This window comes from Amblyomma maculatum, chromosome 7, assembly GCF_055883805.1.
Source record: "Amblyomma maculatum isolate TAMU_Amacu chromosome 7, ASM5588380v1, whole genome shotgun sequence".
NCBI lineage: Eukaryota > Metazoa > Arthropoda > Arachnida > Ixodida > Ixodidae > Amblyomma > Amblyomma maculatum.
This window is the reverse complement of record NC_139350.1, coordinates 31,112,954-31,134,541: the sequence shown is the minus strand read 5'-3', so window position 1 is coordinate 31,134,541 and position 21,588 is coordinate 31,112,954. Positions and strand designations below refer to the sequence as shown.

The window sequence follows — 21,588 nt, the reverse complement described above, 5'->3', positions numbered from 1 at the left end:
ATGTCAGGTCAGCCGAGCAAATTATGCATGCCAATGCATGGAAGAACATCCGCAGAATGGCACAGATAAATACAGGGTGCACATCACAGAGGTAGCCCCACTCAGTCTGGAAAATGCAGTGAAACTGAGGAGCGAACAAGAGGTGGAGAGAGAGAGTAGACCACTTGCCACAATAGACAGGAGTGCCCTCCATGTGTTAAAAAGGAGAACCAGGTGACCGTTGAGCACTGTCATCTGCAGCTGTGGAGACTCGAGCAGGTACCGCAGAACCTTCAGCGCCAGCTCTGTATTGCAGGTGTTTGGATGAATACAGAAGCGCACCTGCCGGTCCTTGACTGGAGTCTGTGTCCTCTGCAGAGTGGCACAACCCACACGCACACATGAGCAAGTGGTGCGTCAACTCTTTCCTTACCGCAGGAAAAACAGGCCACTTCAGGGTGCTGTGCATAAAATTTTTTTTTTATCACAGCCCACCATAAAGTAGCCAATCCTATTTGTACCGACCAAAAAAAAACAGCAATAAATTCCTCAAGAAAGGAAAGAAATCCTATATTCGCAAACCCTGCGAACCTCACATAAAAACTGATAAAAATATTAGACACAATAGTCAAAAACTAGAATAAGAAAACTTTAAATTTATAAGTTTTATGAGTTCTCATACCACACACTAGCACACAAAGTTGCAGAACCCTTCCATCTGAACCTTTTGTTGAGCAAATAAAATAATATCAGTTTCTCGCGTGTACAGCTTTGGTTTACTCCATAGTGCAGTGCCACGGTATACCATCATGCAGAAAACTGCCCTCTACACTGCAAGTGGCACGGAATTGTTCACAAAACACTCTGTAGTACTTTCAAAGTGGCTTGGAATAGCAGAAACCAAAGCTACCAAATCTACAGCCTGTCAACAGTTCAGGCTGAGCGCAGCAATCATCTCTGTCAGAAGTAAAATAAGATGACTGGATGCCTTTTATCACAAAGCATCACACACGCCCACAGGGTCCAGTGTTTAAACTGCGAAATATCAGGAACACTACTGTTGCTGAGCAAGGTCACAGCAAGACGAGGACACTACCTTGGGCATAGCTCGCTTTTTGCAATTGCTCTGTGTAGAAAGGGTTCGTGCAAAGTCAAAGGACGCTCTATGTGGGTGACAAAAAAAGAATCAATTCTTAAACTGACATACAACTCTTTTGCAGCACACTTGATGGCATCCCTTGTACAGAACGCTGCAGGCATTCCGTGCCATCATTCAAATGCAACGATTTGAACAGGCGTGGTAAGAATTAAGCTGACATTAAGCCTGTGAATTGCTGCACTCACTATCCAGAGGCCCTCACCCACTAAGAGCACATAGTGACCACTGATGTGCATAGCAGCATGCTTTGAGAAATGAGGGTCACCAAGTAAGTGTGATGTCTGCTCAATAAAACCTGGACCAGCACAAATTTCACTGTACTATGGCGTCATCACCCTCCAATCACCCCAACCAACTCTTCCCTTTACCAGTAGCAGGCCAGAGTCTCCGCTGCCAGCGCCCTCCACTTTCATCAAAGCACTTGCTATCTCTGGTGTGACCTGGTGTTCAACAAGTTTGCTTTATCTGAAACAGGCCGGCGCCATCCGCCAACACAAAAAAATCTAATGACACCATGATAACAAACACCTTTGGAGCAAATATTGCTATAACCCGCTAACCTAATCTTGGCTGACCACATGGTTTTGTTAATGGATGGATGATATGAAGTTTCTACTCTTGCAAAAAACATCATGATACTTTTTTTCACATTATGAGCCCTCCTCCAAAGTGATGTCAGCTCTTCTTAAAGAAAGCAGGTTCGTTACGCGAGTAAACACAGTAACTACAGCCAGTGAGAAAGAAACGTGTGAGATCAAGTGAAATTAGACAACACCCTGGGTAATAGTCGTAGAGCTTTGCCTGCAATAAACATTATCAATGCATTCTCTTTGTAAGCCACATTCAGTGAGGCTACCATGCCACTATACAAGGTCACCGAGCATAAGACCCAGGAACAAAAGGCAGGGCGTGCCTTTTTGTCAAGTGGAAACAATGAGGCACAAAAACTGCCACACCCAAGCAAAGCTGTACCTTGAATGCTTGGAATCCCAGGTGGGACCCCTTCTATGATGGCAAAGAATGGCAACACTCATTTGCAAGTAATGCAGAAGAATAAAATTCTCATCCTAGGCAGAGTTCCAAATACAGGTCATTAATATGGCCACATCTCTACGAGGTGCACGACGGTTCCTTAAAGTCTGAAATACCATTCAAGTCTGAAAAACTGGCCGGCAACTGCACGAACAAAACTTTCTATTTTCTCAATCTTGAACACACAAGCTGAGAATGTATTGACAAGACTACGCATACGCATGGACAACTTTCAGCACTGCACTGATTGAGCGTTGTGGGAAATGCCCCACCCTGTGCCCCCTGGAAGAAGCAGACCTCGCTGCCCTCGCTCTCCTGGCCAACCTCAAAGCAGTGGCAGAGAAGCGGCTGCCATCTACGACACCACAAGAGCAACCCTCCTTTCCATCTTTGAAGAACATCTGCCACTTCTTTCTCTCGAGACTACAATGGCGCTGCTTTTGGCCCCAACTATAACGAACCCCCACAAAACGAAACCTATTGTGGGGCTCTTCTGGAAGTCTACTTGAAAAGGCTAGCTCATGAAGAATAACACGATATCCTACCACAGACGCAGTGCTGCGAGGTTCGTGGAAGTCCACACAGAAAGTGACTAGCAAGCAAACTACCCACTGAGAGATCCTGGGTAGTATGCAGAGCCAAGCCAGGTAGCAGAGGCCGTTCTGATACAGCTCGAGCAGTCATGGGCAGTATCGAAGACACATGTATGTTCGGCACAATTTTTGTGTATCGGTACTATTAGGTATCGCGTGCTAAAAATGAAAGTATCGGAGTATCCGCTCTGACAACCCATTTTTACTGTACCGTGTATTTTAACGATACAGCTGAGTCCTGCCACAAAGAATACCGCGACAATGAAGAATTTTTTATTCCCAGTCAGTATCCCGTAGGAATTAATTCTCTAAATTTTCTGAACAACGAACCATTTTTGCGGCGCATTACCGCTTTAACGAAATTTTCGCGAGCAAAATAGAAACCAAAGCAACTTTTACTGGCTAGACAGAAGTCCAAGTCAAATCCAAAGCCACAGTCAGCTTGTAATCACATGATGGTATTTCGCCCAGTTCTGCCATTTTGGCCTTGTTTCATGATCGCATCACTCACTACCTGTGTTTACGATGACAACCAGCTTACATTTGAGGGACACGATGTCAACGCAAGCGAAAAAGCGCAAAATCCTTTCACTCAAGCAGAAAATGCAAATCATCGCCCAAGCAGAAAGTGGAAGGAAGAAAGCGGCCATCGCTGAAGACTGGAACTGCTGCAAGTTCACTATCCACAATACTTGGAAACAAAGGAAAGATAAAGAAGGCACTTGCTTCAGGCTTGTCCTCGAAGCACAAAAAGGTTATGCAGCCACTCTATGAAGAGCTGGACAAAAGAGTGTATGCATGGTTCGTTGAAGCACGAGCCAGGAGCTTCCCTTTAAGTGGAAGCATCGTCCAGCAGAAAGCCGTGAACTATGCATGCCTACTCAGCATTGGCTGGATTAATTGTTTCAAGGCGCACCATAACATCGTCGGAAATGTGCTGTACGGCAAATCTATGTCAGCTGACGTTGACGAAACAAATGCTTGGAAGGCGAGCAATGTACCGGCATTTTAAGCTACTACGCACTGGCAGACGTCTACAACACCGATGAGACCGGGCTGCTCTATGTTGCTAGCCAGGGCACTCAACTTCAAGGGACAGTGCTGTCACGGCGGCAAACACCGTAAAAAGAGTGTCACAGTGCTTCTTTGCACGACCATGGATGGCTTGGATAGGCATCCGTTAGTAGTTATCGGAAAAAGTGCCAAGCCGCACTGTTTCAAGGGAAGCCATAGCCTACCTGTGCAGTGCGTCGCGAACAAAAAGTCATGGATGACCCGTGCTATTTTCATCGAATGGGTAGTGGCATTCGACCGTGACATGAAGCAGCAGGGCAGGAAAGTTTGTTTGCTTCTGGACAACTGTTCAGCGCATCACTCCAACGAAGTCAAGTTTACTAACATGGAGCTCAGGTTATTCGCTCTGAATTGCACGTCTGTTCTACAACCACTCGACCATTGTGATTTCTTAGCCTGAAGCGTGCTTACCGCACGAGGTTAATTGAGAAGCTGCTCTTCAGCTGTGAAACCGGATGAGAAATGAAGGTAGATATGTACATGGCGCTGCAATGTCTGCTGCCTGGAGCACACTGGCGCGTTCAATAACAAAGAACAGCTTCAGGTACGCTAGATTTGCCGAAGCTCAACCAGTAAACTTTGCTGGGGAAGCACCGGACGTTTCAGACGATGACAATGATGAAGGGGCATCACCAGCTCCGGTTATCATGGCCGCCTGGACAACGCAGGAAAAATGGGAAACGTGCTGCCTAACTTCGAGCTCGACGAGTACATTGGCGCTGATGCTTGTGCGCAAGTTCACGAAGATCTTAGTGATCAGCAGATCATCAAAGCCGCCCGGAACAAGAAGGGCTCTTCCGATGACAAAGATGACCTGCAGGATGCGCCCACTGCTGTAACCGCCTCACAGGTGATGGATGTTTTCGATGTCATCGGGAGTTTTGTTGCTACCCGCGATGACGATGTTGCAATGGGTTTGCTGACTGAATCTGAACAATCGCGTGAGGGCCTTGCTCGCCGTGAAGCGCAAGCAAGCCAACATTACCTATTTTTGGCATTAAAAGTTGTGGGCGATTCCTCTGCCCGAGGCATGCGCACGACTGGCACCCAACTGGGGCTGAATTAGCACCCATGTGGACGATTTTTCTGCCAACGTGGCAGCGCACGGCAACACGACGGGCCGGTCCTTTGTATGTTAGGCGCGACGCCATTTTGAGTTCAAGGCTATCGTGTGTACAGATGACACGGAGTGTAGTATAGTAGTGTTTGTACAGTGTTTTATTTTGTTTTGGGTTATGTGCGTGTTTGTTAGTGTCGGGCGGTTTGTGTTTTAATTTTTTTTTGTGCATATGTTAGTTTTATGAAGTGTTTAGCCTTTGTGACTAGCCTCTTGATGCGGGCTAGGTGGTAGTCGTGCGCCTTTAGGCTCCCGACCGGCCTTAGTTATTGAGTGAAATGCCTCCGAGAAAAGACGTGCCAGATAGGGCCGCCGCTTCGGACGCCAGTGCGTCCGAAAGTGAGGTAAAGGACGCGGTAGAGTCTGTGCAGGTTACCGATGCGGCCGCCTTGATGAGGCAGATGAACGAGGTGTTGTCTGTGTTCGCCCTTCAGCTCGGTTCGGTGGCTAGCGCCAACCAAGCCACAGCTGCGGCGGCAGTCCCGCGTCCGCGGATAAATGTAGAGGTTCCCTCCTTTTCCGGTTACACGGACGTAAAGTCAGTCCACGAGTTCCTGCAAGAACTCGAGGATTATCAGACGGCACTGGGTTCCCCAGACGACGTGGTGCTAGCGCAGGTAATCCCCGTGGCACTTGTTGAGAGCGCGGCGCGGTGGAGACGCTGCCAGCCGGCCTTCCAGTCGATGGCAGACTTCACAGATCGCTTCCGCGCCGAGTTCTTGCCGCCCGATTACGAACGCCGGATGCTTGAGGAGCTAGCGTTGCGCACACAGCACCCAGAGGAGAGCCTCCTCGAGTATGTACGCGCAATGCAGGAGCTCTACAAGAGGGCAGATCCCACGGCAACCGATCTAGAACAGGTCACGCGCGTGATGAGGCAATGCCATCCGCGCTTCAAGCCGTATTTGCGGGGACGTGGTTTTGCAAACCTCGAGGCCCTAGCACAGGAAGCGAAGGTAGTACAGGCGGATTTACTCGCTGAATTGCGCTACCAGCCACCCCCCAGGCCAGCCGAATCGCTAGAGCCGTGATGCGCCTGGGCCGGAGGCCAAGACTCCGTGCCGCGCGCCAGAGGCGCAGACGTAATGACGGTAGGGCAGGAAAGGCCAGCGGAAGGCTTCGCGATTCCTCGCGCTCTTGACCCGTACGCGTTCGAGCAGCGGCGTCGTGCTGGGCTCGCCAGCGACGTCCGCACAGGCGCGGAGAGAGGGGAAAGACGTCCCCAGCCGCTTTGTGGAACGCGGCATCCCCCGACCGCGCGGCAGGTGAACGATCGGCTTTACTGGAATTGCAACCAGCCGGGCCACGTGGCACGAGAGTGTCAAGCAAGGCCTATGCAGGGAAACGCGGACCGCCGGCAGCCGTAATTGGTAACACCAGCCTGTCGCCGTCGGCGGGAGAATTTCGTGGTAGCCACGGCGGAAAATGGGAAATGTACTCCCACGCCGCGTCACCGGGCGACCGCCCCGGGGGCGCAGAGGCTTTTGTCCCCCTCGCCTGTAGAGCGCAAGGAATGTTGTCGCGCTCGAGCCCTTTTATGCTAGTGCGGTTAGTTGGTCAAAGCTACTCGGCACTCGTTGACACGGGCTCAACTCTGTCATTGGTCGGTGATGTTTTCGAGGCCTGCCGTAGATGTAACATCCGTGTAAGGCCAGCAGAAACCCCTTTGAGCTTAGCAGCAGGGACAACAAAAGCAGAAGGAGCGGTGCGTCTGGTCCTGCGTTTTGACGGCAGGAAGCGGAGGCATCGCTTCGTCTATCTGCCCGGCTTAGCCATACCAGTTATTCTGGGAAGAGATTTTCTTTCGAGCGAAGGCATTGTGCTTGACATGGGGGAGAACGGCTATCGCTACAGCCCCTTCACCCCCCTCCCCCCTCATTCCCTTTGTTAGCGCACCCAAACAGGAATGCGTCGCTGAGCGAGCGAGCGTTCACGCTTTTGTCGCAGAGGGCTCCCCCGCGACACTGAATGGTAGCCCATTAGAAGCAATTATCGCGTCCTTCTCAGGAACCGGTAGTCAGCGCCGAAGGCTCGTGGAAACTTTACTCCCGTTTTCGGATTGCTTCACAGAGAAACCAGGCAGAACCGACTTGCTTCAGCACGAGATCGAAACGGGTGATGCGCGTCCTTTCAGATGTAAACCGCGGCCGTTAAGCGCGCATAAGAGACAGCTTCTCGACAGCGCCCTTGACGAGATGATAGATACCGGCGCGGTGAGACCCTCACAAAGTCCCTTGGCGTCCCCAGTGGTTCTAGCGCCAAAGAAAGATGGTTCGGTCAGGCTGTGTGTTGATTATCGAAAGCTCAACTCACTGACGCCTACGGTTGCGTACCCTTTCCAGTCGATCGAGGCTGTCATGTACGCGTTAGGGAACGCAAGGTTCTTCACAGTCCTGGATGCAAGCAGAGGGTACCTGCAGATTGAGGTGGCGGAAGGTGACATTCAGAAAACCGCATTCACCTGTCACCGCGGGCTCTTCGAATTTACTCGACTCCCGTTTGGCTTGTCTAATGCATCGAGCACGTTCATGCGATTGATGGACATCGTGCTGGGCGATGCAAGGTTCAACTACGCGATGGCGTACCTCGACGACGTCGTGATATTCTCACAGTCGTTCGAAGAGCATCTCATTCACTTGAATTCCGTTCTTGAAAGAATGAGACGTGCGGGTATAACGATCAACCCAAATAAAGTGCAGTTGGCATCGAAGAGAGTGAACCTCTTGGGATTTGTGGTTGATGATGGCACTTTGAGACCGAACGATGACAAACTGCAGGCAATTCTGAACTACCCCTGCCCGACGGACGTGAAAAGCTTGCAGAGGTTTTTGGGAATGGTTGCCTTCTACAGACAATTCATCCCTAGTTGTTCAGAGCTCGCTAGGCCGTTGAACCAGCTGTTGCGGAAAGGCTCGAAGTGGGTCTGGTGCAAGGAACAGAACGACGCTTTTGTTGCCTTGGCTCGCGCGATAGCAAACACCGCTAGTTTGCGCCTACCCGACCTGAACAAGCCGTTTGTCTTGCAGACAGATGCTAGTGATGCCGGTGTAGGAGCTGTTTTGTTGCAGGAACACGAGGGCAAGCTGCGCCCTGTCGCGTTCGCTAGCCGCACGCTCACATCGGCGGAGCGGAATTACTCCGTGACCGAAAAGGAATGCCTGGCGATAATGTTCGCATTGTCAAAGTTCGACATGTACCTAGACGGAGCGGTTTTCACCGTGCAGACAGATCACCAGGCGCTTTCGTGGTTAAAGAGGCTGAAAAACCCCGCAGGCAGACTCGCGAGATGGGCGCTGACGTTGCAACGTTACGCGTACGCCATTGAGTACCGCCGGGGCAGCATGAATAAGGTGGCCGATGCGTTATCGCGCGCACCGTTGAAGGCTGGCAGAAGCGCAGAAGAGGCGCAGACCAGCTTTACTGAAAGCGGCGTCGCCGCTAGTGGAGAGGAGAGGGCGGACGCGAGTGTCGCGCCCTGCGTAGTTAAAGAGAGAAAGGAGGCGGACAGAGTTGCCGCGCGGTGCTGCGAGAGAGATAAGGCGCAGCAGCTGGTGGCGGCGACTACTCGCCTGCCAAGAAGCGAGGCAGAGAGAAATCTGTCATGGGGAGTAGCGGTCAGTAGGGAAGAGCTAATTGAGGCCCAGAAAGCAGACGGTCTATGCCAGCGGGTGCGGACAGAGCTTGCGAGTAGTGCAGCTTGCACCGGGAACGCTGAGGGCAAGTACGACGCGTATCTGCTGGGCGATGATGGCTTACTGCTCCGCTACATCCCCCAACTTGACGAGGAAGAGGCGATTGCATCCCCCTTCCGAGTCGTGGTCCCGAGGAAGTTGCGGAAACGATTCCTCCAGTACTTCCATGACTCAGCGCTGGCAGGCCATGGCAGCGGCAGTAAGACTTATGACAAGTTATGCCGTGTCGCGACCTGGCCAGGTATGAGAAAGGATGTGCTGGGTTACGCCCGTACATGTCCTGTTTGCCAGGTAGCCAAGCCTCGGGCGGGGAAAACCGCTGGCATGATGAAGCCGGTAGTTAGCAACTATCCGTGGCAAGTGGTCGCGTGCGATATCATGGGACCCCTCCCTCGCTCCGCGCGCGGACACCAATATATCCTGGTAATAACGGACCACTATTCCAAGTGGGTTGAGGTTTTCCCCCTTAGGAAGCTGGTGTCAGAACGGATTTGGGAGAAACTGTTGGAGACATTCACTCGTTTCAGTTTCCCTTCCGACTTGATTACAGACAATGCTTCGTATTTCACAAGCAAAGTCTTTGTTGATTCCTGTCGGGCGCTTCAAATCCGCCACAGGAAAACGAGTCCCTACCACGCTCAGAGCAACATAACCGAGAGAGTGAATCGGAATGTTAAGAGTATGCTGGTCGCGACGACCGAGCAGCACAGAGATTGGGACGCACGGCTGTCCGAACTGGCTTTCGCCACTAGAACAACCGTGAACAGGTCGGTGGGTATGACACCTGCTTACTTGAATTTTGGGAAAGAGATCGCTTTTCCGCTAGAGAACGCCCTACTTGACGTGGCGGGGCCCGCGCCCCCTCCGCTTACGCAGTACGCGGCAAAGCTCCGCGAGCGCCTTGAGGCAGCGCAGCGCGCGGCTCGTGAAAACCTCGATGTCGCGCGCATGGAGCAAGCGGATCAGTACAACAAAGGTTGTCGTCACGTCGTTTTCAACACGGGTGACTTGGTACTGAAAAGAACGCACCCGCTTAGTAACGCAGCGCATGGTTTCGCCGCGTCGCTAGCGCACAAGTGGGTTGGACCGTTCGAAGTTACGGCACGGACTACGCCACTCACCTACCAGCTGCGGTTGTTGGCGAGCGGTGAAACCGCTGGTCCGGTGCACGTCGCAGACTTGAAAGCTTACCACCTTCGCAAGGACGATAACTGCGAAACGATGGAAGCTCAAGGCGATTCAGCGATCTCTCCCCCGGGAAGGCGAGCACGTAGTGGCACGGTTTGCAACCGACGCTACAACCTGAGGACCAGGTAAAACCCGTGCTTCTCGTCTAACCCCTCTCTGCCCCTCACAGCATGCCACCCAGGCGGTATCCCGGCGCCCGGATCGAGGGCACCCACCAGGTGCACAAGCAACAGAGGCTGCGCCAGCGGCCTGGAACGAGTGGGCGCGGTGCCCATCGCCACCGGCCTACCGGCCCGGAGAGGCACTGGAGAAGCCCCCCCAGTGATGTGGGACACGGAAAGCGTTCGGGGGACCCACCCCCAGGCCTGGAGCCGCAGTCCAAGCGGCACAGGACTGTGCGGCACACCGCCACCTGGACCACGGTCGCCGACGGGGCGGCGGTCTCCTACTGCGCGGGGTCCAGGTGGCGAGACCAGGCCCGGCCTCTCCGCGGAGAGGCCGCGCAGTCGGTGCCCCTGCCGTTCCGGGGCCTTACCTTAGAGGACCGGGACAACGAGGCCCCGGCCCACTATACAGAAGAGGAGCGAGCAGGCCTGTGCAATCTCTGCGGCACCCTGCTTGTGTGCCGCGCCGTCCACGAGGCCGGGGCGCTGCATAGGAGCCGTGCAGAGGCGGCGGAGCGGCTGCACCGGGCAGTGGTCGCAGCGACCGCTTTGGCAGCCGGACGGCCCGTCCAGAGGGGCAGCCCGGAGGAGGCAGCCTTACGCCTCCTTCAATCGAGCCGGCCTGAGCTGCTGTCTCCGGCGGCGGAGGCCATCATCGCCCAGGCGCGGGCAGGGTCCCCAGCGCCCCCTTCGGTCTCCACGGACGTCAGCCCGGACCCGGACGAATTGGATCGCCTGCTGGCGGACTCCGGGTCGGACGCTGAGGGGGGGGAAGATGTGGGGGCCTACGCCACATATCTCTAGCGCCCGTGGCGCGCCGCGCCACCTTCCCAAGGCTCCTTGCGCGCTGCCGGTTTCCCTCTCCCCGCTCGTTCGGGGATAACCGGTCCCGCGCGAGGGGTCTATAAAGGAAGGCTCGTGCCGCCGTCTGGCCCTTCTTGGTTCCTGGCTCGTCGCTCCTGCTTCTCCCCTGGCTCTCTCCACGAGAACGACCCGCAGACACCCGGACGACGACCCCGGACGGCCTCGACGACGCCCGCGCTTAACGTGAGATAAAGAATGTTTGTTACACGGCCCACTGTGTGTTTTGTCGTGCGCATGCCTCGGGCAGAGGAATCGCCCACAAAGTATTTGGGGCTGCTTGAGCAATTCTTTTTGCGTTTCACATCAAATTTTCGCGACACCGCAGTTCCGTGATAAATTGTTTTTGCTCACTGTGAATTTCATTTTCGCGGGATTCAACTGTACTCGACATAAAAAAAAGTACAGGACTATGCTTAAGTCTGCTTAAGAGTGGAAATAGCGAGAGCCACTTTACGTGAGTGTTTTCACTAACAGCCTCATCATTGTACACTAAATGCTAAGATCATCATCATTATTGACTAGATTGTCATTGCCACTGCTACTATTACCCTCACACTAGACACGAGAATTACAATCGGTTTCTTATGAGATATCTTACTGCATTACCACCAGTGGATGATTTGATTTGTGGGGTTTAACGTCCCAAAGTGACTCAGGCTATGAGAGACGCCATATTGGAGGACTCTGGGAAATTTTGACCACCTGGGGTTCTTTAATATGCAACTGACATCGCACAGCATATGAGCGTCACTTCGTTTCGCCTCCATCGAAACGCAGCCACCGAGGTCGGAATTCGATCCTACTTTCTTGCGCACAGTAGTCGAGCGCCGTAACCGCTGCTCCACCCCGGCGGGGCACCTGTGGATGAGCCTTTGGACATGTTCTCCTTATTTGGATTACATAGCCTCTAGAAAACGCACATGGTGGACCGACATTATGAATCTGTTGTTTCTGAGAAGGACTTATTTCTGTAGGATGATTGTTCATATAAGGGAATTGTAGGCACAAGCAGAGTTCGAATCGGAGTGGCACTCACTCTTAATGATGTGCTCTGCATTGCCTCTTATTTAGGTTTCTTAACTAGGTACGTCCTATTTTGCATTGTGTTGATCAGAGGCTGTTTTTCATAACAATCTGTACATACTTCATACACATAGAAGATTGTTTTAATGTAATCAATACCACATTGAAAAAAAAGTTCACCGTGGCATAATGGTTAGCATGCTAAGCTGGGGAAAAGAGGGATAGTGGTTTGATTCCTTGTGAGGCAGGTTTTTTTTTAGCCGTCAGTCCGTGCGAACATTTCCTGCAGATATTTCTACAGCGCATGAGCCTAAAAAAGGCTTTCGCACTTAAAAAATACGCCGCAAATACTAAAGCCACTGAGAGTCGACTTTGGGTTGACGACGCTCGCTAAGCGGGAGTACAAGCCGGGCAGCAGCACGGCTTGTACTACTGCCCGAGTTCCCTCCAAATGCCCCATCTCCTCACCGATCCAGATTCTCTAACTGAAGAAGCCAATCACAAGTACTGTATTTATTCGCATATAGGTTGACCCTTTTTTTTCAGAAATGTTATCCATAATTAGCTATCGACCTATATTCGTGACCAAAGCTAGACAAGCCAGGAGTTTGTGACCAAAACAAACGCGCCGGCATGCATGTCGAAGCCGCAGCCGCAGTCGCGCATAATACAAATATTAAAAACGGAAAATTTGCGACAATTAGGTACGTAAATCCAAAAAGAGTGCTAGTGAAATTAATAAGTCGCCACAAAGTTCCTGATTAATAGAATCACTGGTATAACCAATTCATAAGGGTAGCGCAGTAGCGCTGACGTCCGCTTTCAGGTTGTCTACTTTGCAGGCTTCGTATGGGGCTCGCATTGGCTCGCATTCGGAAAGCGTTGTCTTTGTGTCTTTTTTTGCGTCGCCATTCTGTGATTGCATTCGCAGTTTTGCCAAATCTCTTTCTCTGTGGTTTTGCTGGTTTTGCTTTTGCTGCTTGATTGACGATATCACGTCGACAGAGCTTCACCGCCGACTTCAAGCGAGAAGTGATTCTTTTTACGGAGAACTCGAACAACTGTGCTGCTCAGCGTGAGTTCGATGTTAACGAAAAGTTGATTAGGGGCTGGCGGAAACAGCGCGACCGACTGTTTGCGTGCAACGGGCGGCGTCGTGCTTTTCGCGGGCCAGCAACCGGGAGGTACGATGCTCTCGAAAAGGAATTGAGTCTTCATGTGGAAGAGGAGCGTGCGGTCTTCAGGTGTCGTGCGAGGTCATACAAACGAAGGCTCGGCAATTGGCGCAGCGAGAGGGGATAGGTCGGTCGACGTTCAAAGCGAGTCGGGGTTGGGTTCAGAAGTTTATGCGGCGCAACGGACTCTCCCTTCGTCGTAGAACAACCATCTGCCAGCGTTTGCCAGCAGAATACGAGGAACGGCTTATTGAATTTCAGCGCTACGTTCTGAAGCTCCGGCATGAAAAGGACTGTGGTCTTGGCCAGATAGGGAACGCCGACCAAACGGCAGTATACTTTGACAGGCCCAGTCGTACCACCATAGCAACAAAGGGAGCAAAAGACGTGCGCTTGTTGACGACTGGCCACGAGCATACACGCTTTACTGTCATGCTGTGCTGCACTGCAGATGGCTGGAAGTTGCCGTCATACATCGTGTTTCGCCGAAAGACTCCTCCAAAAAATGAATCGTTCCCGAAAAAAGTGATCATCCGCGCAAATGATAAAGGGTTTATGAACGAAGAAATGGTCAAAGAATGGTTTAAGACTGTTTGGATGAAGCAACCAGGCGCCAACTTGGGCCTTCCGAACATGCTGGTCTTGGGCTCATTTAGAGGCCACATTTGCCCGGGCGACAAGGAAGCCCTACGGAAGGCAGGCACGGACCTGGTCGTCATACCTGGTGGTATGACGTCTCAACTGCAGCCGCTGGATGTCGCCATCAAGAAGCCTTTCAAGGACCGCGTCTCGAAATGCTACAAGGAGTGGCTAGCAAACGACCGCGCAGCCATGACGCCAACGGGACGTCGCAAGAAGGCCTCGCTCAGCGAAGTGGCGACATGGGTGAAAGATGCGTGGGAAGACCTTCCTGCGGAGATAATCAGGACAGCATTCAAGAAATGCTGCATTTCGAACGCACTCGACGGAAGCGAGGACGACGTCCTTTGGGATGCCGAGGTCGCCAGTGAAGCATCCCAAGAGGAAAGCAGTTCAGACGATGATGTGGCTTCTTCTGACAGCGACTAGCTAGTGGCCAAAGTTCGTTATGAATAAAGGTTTGTCGTGTACATGAGTCTCGGTTCTTCAAAAAATATGGGTCGACTTATATTCGAATAATTTTTTTTTATTCTTCGGCGAGCCTTGTATATAGGGGTCGACCTATATTCGTGGTCGACATATATGCGAGTAAATACGGTAGGTGCTCACGTCGTTGTTTACTTGTGAACATTGAGTGCATACCACAAATCTATTAACACACATATAGATCATAAAAGCAAAAATGAAAATGCAAAAAAGGCAAAACCATAGTTGGGATCACGCACACTAGCCACTCTCCCACCCATTTCCATCTGCCCCCTGTCCGTTGCTGAGGCATCCGATTCTCATGTAGCAGCGTGTTGTGTGCTGTCGAATGCATAACTTATGCATGACCCTTCTCCAAAGCTCTCTGCTTCTGCTCGCTTGACTTGATAGCTATTCACACTTGTCTTCATTGCTGCATGTACGTAGATTTCGCGGTTGGCGTGTTTTTCCAGCGCAAATGAATTGTGTGCGCACAGACACACAGATTGGACTCCGAAAGGGGAAGCACAATTTATTTATTCGTTTCATTGACGCTGCACTCGTGCAACTTAAACCTGGAGTACACAGATGTACAGAAAACTGTAGCATGGGAGTTGCGCTAGTAACGGTGGCTGAGGTGGTCTGATCGGGCCATTTTTTTTTTTTTTTTTTTTTTACTGATAAAACTTTCTTTTTCGAATGCCAGCTTGGAGCTCACAGCGCTGGCAAACCGGGCTGACAGAGCAGCATCTTCATAGTAATCAGTATCTTTGTTCAACATATCTAACCAGTGGATATTTCCTGCACGCCAACCGCCAAGCTTTCGTGGCTGCCGTTGGTTCCGGCTTTTTCACTTCAGTAGCTGGTGGGTGGGTCAAAATGAAAGTGCTCAGCAAAGTCCATAACATCCGCGCCTTCGGGCGAAACAATGTCGGAGAACTAATTATGCTACGCTGAAACACTGCTCGACGACAATATTTTCTTGTACGTGCAGTTGCAAGCAGGCAAAAAAACGCTACCCATATGCGTCATTAGATTGAGCGTGTACATGTTACCAGTCTTGCCAGCAAGAGGCGCTCGTGTGGCACGCGCTCGCATCTGTGACGTCATCGCCAACTCCCCCCCCCCCCCCCCATGCTCGGAGAGCTTGAAACCAAAACTGGTCCTGATAAATGCCCTGATAATTATTTATTGTGACGTTTTGGGGCTTTTTGGGCCACAGTCCCTGTTTTGGACCATGATGGATCGTTTAAAGCAAAAAGCCCATAACAAAAACTGACGAGTTGTTTAGTGCACATTAGCATAAAGTTTAGTTTCTACACCCAAGGTTTTACGGCAAAGTAACATAAGCATCATCGACGGAAGTTTTAGTTAGCCATAGTCACCACTTCATCCAAAATATTCATAACACTGTGGCGCCTACTAGTGACAAACGCTAAAAGCATATCATAGATGATGCGAAAGGAGGCTTGTTTTTCGCAATGGGAACAGTGGAGAGAGTTCAGATTATAATAAAACAATGCGAGCACTCTTCAAAGTTACAGAACAATGCGAACTTACGAAAACCAGTGACATTTTCTTAAGATGTGGTCACGTGGGTTACTACAGCAAAAATTAGAGTTTCGCTGTAAAAGGTGACACCAGTCGTTTCCATGCGACTTTCAGTGCCAAGTTAAAATTATAAACGTTTCTTTCTTGAATATTGCAGCACTGGATCTATAGCATACGAGGCAAGATTTTTTTCAATTCCACCAAAATCTCGTTACATATTTTGGTCAGTGTTCTGTCCCTTTATTACAAGGACTTTTGTTTTAAACCAGTGTCTCCACTTAATTCTCAGCCATATACAGTAGAATCTCGGTGATACGAAATTCAAAGGGAGACGAAAATTTTCGTATCACCCGAAATTTCGTATCACCAAAAACAAGAAAAATCCGTTTTCAAGCCTTCCAACAGGTACGAAATATTTATTTTCGTTGAAAGAAATTGCGTATATCCTTCTGCACCTTCTTTTCCGCGAGATCTGATAACAGAGAGTTTTGAAAACTGAAAAATTTGGCCGTTGTCTTCTCCTGCACAGACTCGGAGGTCACGGCGCGCCACAGAACATCGATGGCGTGCATCGTTTCTGCTGCCGTCAGCGGTGGGTCATCAACGCTTTGGTCATCGTCATCTTCTTCACTGCATGGAATGCCAGGCTGTGATGACGCTTCCTCCGCAATATCTTCAACCGTGCGGAGACCACAGGTGGCGAGGTCGTCGTCCGCGGTGACGAAATCGTCGACGCAACAGTCGACATCAAGTTGATTCCAGACATCGATGGGAATCGGGCCTGGCACTTGCGAGGCAGTAGCCACAGCGGATTTGTAAACCCCACACTTCGCGAAACAATTGGCGATGGTCGTAGGAACGACGCGATCCCAGGCAATTGCAAGAAAATGCACAGCGTCCAGAAGATTGATCTGGAGATTCGCGTCCTTCCTTTAAATCTTCGCGAGGAGGCGGCGCACCAACAAAGCTTTGAAATGGTGCTTAACATTCCTGATAATCCCAGCATCCAGTGGTTGCAAATGACTTGTTGCGTTCGGGGGCAGAAACACCAATTTAACACTCTGTAGTGCATTTGTTTTGGATGGGCGGTGCACTGGTCCAGCAGCAAAACTATTTTTCTGTTGTGGCAAGACATCTTGCGGTCGAAGTACGTGACGAATTCCATAAACAAAGAAACGTCATCCATGCTTTTTTGTTCGCCTTGTAGACGCAGGGCAATCGACCGGCTGCCTAGCATCGGGGCTTTTGATATTTGCCAATGACTGTCAGTGGCATCTTTTCCGATCCGTCGGCGTTGCAACAAAACAAAACTGTGATCCGCTGTTTGCTCTTTTGTCCGCCCCGGCAGGCATTGCCTTTAAAGCGCAAACTTTTTTCGGGCTGGAGATTGTAAAACAGCCCTGCTTCATCTACATTAAAAACATCACGTGCCTCATATCCCGCTATGTAAGACGGCAGTGTGGTTGTCATCCAGTCTTCCACGGCGGAGGCGTAGACTTTTTTTCCTTCGCCACAAACGGTCTTGTAGGAAAGATTATGACGCACCTTGAACCGGTGAATCCATCCACCGGAGGCCTGAAAGTCATCAATTCCAAGTGTGAGTGCGATGTCCGCTGCCTTCTCACGAAGCACTTTTCCGTCGATGTTGACGCCGGCCACCGTGACCTCTCTGAACCACGTTAGAAGAACCTCTTCCAACTTCACATGGTGGGCAGTTTTGGCTTCTTTAAAATTCATCGCGAAGTGCTGCACATTCTGCATAATTTGGTCGCGCTGACCAACGATCGTTGACAACGTTGACAGCGGCAGGCCTAGCTCCTTGGCCATGTCAGTGCGCCTTTTCTTGGGCTCTTTGTCCACCTTATTTAAAATTTACAATTTGTCTTTAAAGGTCAGCGCCTTTTTCTTCCGTGACATTGCAGTATGATGTATCTTTTCGCGTTGCCGAGATGATCACAAACGACACGCTATCGACGCGTTGTCAGCCTCAACAAACAAGAAAACGAAGCAACATATTTTCAGCGGAGACTCCGGAAAGCAGAAGAGCGTGGCCTGCGGGGCGGCGGAGAAATGTGGAGAGGGCCACTAGGCCGTGCGCACAACACCAATAGCAGAAAGCAACAACGAGATAAAAACAAAAAAACAAATTCCGGGGGGAGGGGAGAGAAAGAAAGAGAGCGGGGGGGGGGGGGGGGGGGGGGGGGCAAGATATCGCCGCCTTCCTTCGCCAACTTCGCTGCTGCCGCGGGTTGCCAAGCCGGTTTTTTCCCGCTGTATTGTTTTTTTTTCTTCTTTCGCGCGCGTGTGCGTGATCCGTGCTATCAGTGCTGCGCACTCTTTTCTCGCTGTGCCTGTGTGCGTGGGCCTCGACCGGTCATGATACCAAAGTTCGTATCACCCGTAGGGAAAAGAAAAAGTGTTCGGAACATCCGATTTTTTGCCCACTGAACGCAATGCAATTCGGCCGGGGAATTTTATGAATTCGTATCACACCGAATTTCGTATCAGCCGAGTTCGTATCACCGAGATTCTACTGTATATCCTGCCTGCCTTGCATGAGGTTAAATTGCAAAAGTAGACCTTTTCTTCCCAACTAAACTGCCACTCGCAGAAAGACGTCTCCTGCTTCATTTGGTCTGCGAGTGATTTTCTTAATCATTCATTAAATGACATACTGCGACAGACGTGAGAAGGGCAAATCGGGAGGGTTGGCAGACATGGCAGTAATTCAGTGATAATTAGTGCAAGCTTCCCAAAGTGTTCCACTCGCCTTTAGCCTCTCCACAGACTTGACCACCATTCCGAGAACATCAGCTGCACGATGTATGTTGCACAAGAAGAGTGTGCAGGCCTTACCCTCCATGCACAGCTCCTGAGGCTTGTTGCCGGGCCCTCCTGGCCCATCAGCCAGGATATCTTGCAAGATCGAGAGCAGCGCATTGCCAGTTTGGCGACCTCGTCTGGTGGCAGCAAGCACGCTGCACTCAACCCAGTGTCCTGGTTCTGCACGTGGGAAGATAAGTCTCTTTCCAGTAGATCCATACGATGCACACTCAAGAGGATATGCAGTCTCGAGAATATGAAGTGATATTGGCATTGTGCCACAGGCGCTTCTTCCTCAACAGCCCCACACTACATTAAGAGAGTTAACTGTTGAGCTAGTTGGCGGATATAATAACAGGGTATTAGCACAGCACACACAGATACACTCAAGAAAGAGAACGCCCCGGGCACTTACTAAAACTGCTTATTTAGAGGAAAGCAGCCGACATTTACAGCCTTCTCGGCCGACGAGCACACATACATGCAAGAGGAAAACAGCGCGAGAGAGTGCTTTCCCCCGAATAAACAGTTGTAGTAGTAAGCACCCACGTTGTCCTCCTTTTGTGTGGTCTGTGTCATCTTAAATACCCTGTTATTATGCCTACACTACATATTCGTCAAGACAACTTTATTCTGATCGCAAATTTTGTACCATATAAATGTCTCTGGTACAAGTGTTATTTCCACACACCCTGCCCACATGACAAACCACGCCTGAAAGTGGAAAATGCGACAACAGCTGTGAGCCGACTTTCCACAATGCTTGTCAACACAATACAGAGTGTGAAAAAAAGAACAAAGAAGTAAGGAGGAGAAAAAAAAAGGTTTTACACGTCTCAAAGCCAGTGCTATCAAGGAGGCATTCTTGATTCCAGCACTTTCCCAGCTGGTGCTGATACAGACTGCCTCAATGCTTGATGTGCACACCCCCCAAAATGAGCTGCTACTGAAGATTAAGTTCCCATTGCCAGTTATGAAGTACATACACAGCCAAAGAGTTCCAACACCTTGACATCACACTCAAGTTCCGAGATGTCTTGCGCAATGTACTTACTTCCAAGGAAAAATCTAACAATTCATGTGTTACCTTGGTTTACAAAGGCACACTACCTTTAAGAGTTCCAGACTCGCTTCAGCCAAAATGGTTCTAGAACCCAAACATGAGCTGGTTATAAACCAACCACGTCTCGTTTCCCCTGCACTATCCTGCAGTTTCTTTGAGTGGCCGCTAGCTGCGTTTGTCTGATGCTGCCGTCATGCTCACATCCAGATGAAAGAGAAAATGGACAATTGATACTTATGAAATAGTGACCTTAAATTATGTCCCATAATTACATCAGCAAAAGTTGCTTTCATTAACAATTATATAGCCCATTTGTCACCGCAAGATTTGCTTACTTCAAGAAATCACTGCTTTTCTCATGACCATATTTCTATTTATTATCGGCAGCAAAAGCTTACGAGATGCATGTTTTGAAAAAAATATACATAAAGCGCTGTTTCACTAGATAATAAGTTGGCAACCAATTTATTAGGCATCGTTGTCTTCAAGTGGGGCATGTTCTTTCATACTTTCATACTTCTCCAGGTGACTGCATCGAAATATGTTTGTTTTTTTCTAAGGCGGCATCTCTTAAATTTTTGGTGCAAGTAATGTCATCTCCTTGGTGCCCAAAGACTGCCGTTGTTGCACTGGTATTAAGTTTTTCTTGTCCCTTCTCTACAAACACGGCGTTCGAACTCGCACTAAAGGCTGCAAAGGTGAAACACTTTCACTTGGGGCTTGAAATTCAATGGCTGCTCGTCTTCACACAATTGAAAGAGTTGCAATTGAAACGGCGTAGAGCAACACGCGTGCCTATCACCGCAGTTAATATTTTATCTTCTGTTATTTATCTCCGTTTGGTTGCTATTTTATTTTGAATTTGAACAGGCTAGTAAAAAAAAAAGACTTGCTAGCTGCGGAACCTCTCAGCAGATAAACTCCAGCCGGCAGAATATGAAAACAGCAGGGAAAAGAAGAAAAGAAAGGGGCGAAAAGAAGAAAGAACAGAAATTGGTTCCGTAAAGAGAGTAAAAAATATAAATAAGGCTGTAAAGATAGCGCATCGCCAGCATCACCTAACCAGCATAGACAAGTTTGCTGCTATTCAAGATACTTTGTGTGCATAAGACTATGCAGCACGTGCACTTTTTTCGTATAATGCCCAGTCATCCCCGCAGCTTTCACCGCGTCCCCACATACCAGAGAGGAGGAGCGACGCTGTGCGCTCCGGTTTGAGGCTATTTTCCTCCTCGCCGCAAAAATGGTCTATAAGCAAACTAACAGTGCTGGCGTCCAGGCATAGTGCATGGGTTTCTTGCAAAATACCATAGCTATGACTCTCGTGGCCTTTTGAATGTCCACACATCTGAGCTATAACACAGGCTCATTCACGTGGTGGACAACATCTGGCAATGATGACACAAGCATGGCATAGAACATGGGATCACACAGCATGGTATAGAACATGCCATTCGGCATCATTGAAAATGGCTCACTTTATTCAAAACTGTTTTACAATTCAGCATTCCATGCTCAAGACTTGAAGTAACGTGTTTAAAAAACAGGTGGACGTTGATGACATTGTTACAGTGAGTGCGACTGGGCTATCACCTGAACAATGCCCTGATCTTTTTTTCATGGACTTACACTGAGCATGTAGGACGTGTGGCGATGCTGTGAAAAGGCCCGAAGAATTTAGCAGGACAACAATATTGCACCACTTGGGCTTCTTGAAAGCGATTCGTTTCTTGCACAAACATTTGCCCTTTTTTGAGAGAGCGCTGGGAGCAGTGCGAAGCAGATTTGCAAAATGCACATGTTACGTACAGCAAAGCACTGGAAAGCAAAATGGGATGGGGCTGGATTTAGTCTGTTATCCTCCTCATCACTCATCGGGAGAACCAACCAGAACTGCGTGCCTGGACGTCATCTAAGCCTCTTTGCATGCACAAGGGCGCACTTTCGGTGGCCCGCACAACGGAGAAAAATGGCACGTTGTGAAATC

At 50.0% G+C, this 21,588-nt stretch overlaps 1 protein-coding gene across 1 annotated transcript in view; it reads right to left on the bottom strand.

Annotated features, from left to right (window-relative positions):
- LOC146182896 (uncharacterized) overlaps positions 1-21,588 on the bottom strand; it is a 36,734-nt gene continuing 15,146 nt past the window's right edge. The window contains exons 3-4 of the mRNA XM_084608664.1: positions 18,572-18,718; positions 1-351 (exon numbers count right to left, since the gene is read on the bottom strand). Coding sequence (XP_084464790.1) covers positions 22-351; positions 18,572-18,718 — 477 coding nt within the window. The 3' untranslated portion in view covers positions 1-21. The remainder of the gene's footprint in view (positions 352-18,571; positions 18,719-21,588) is intronic.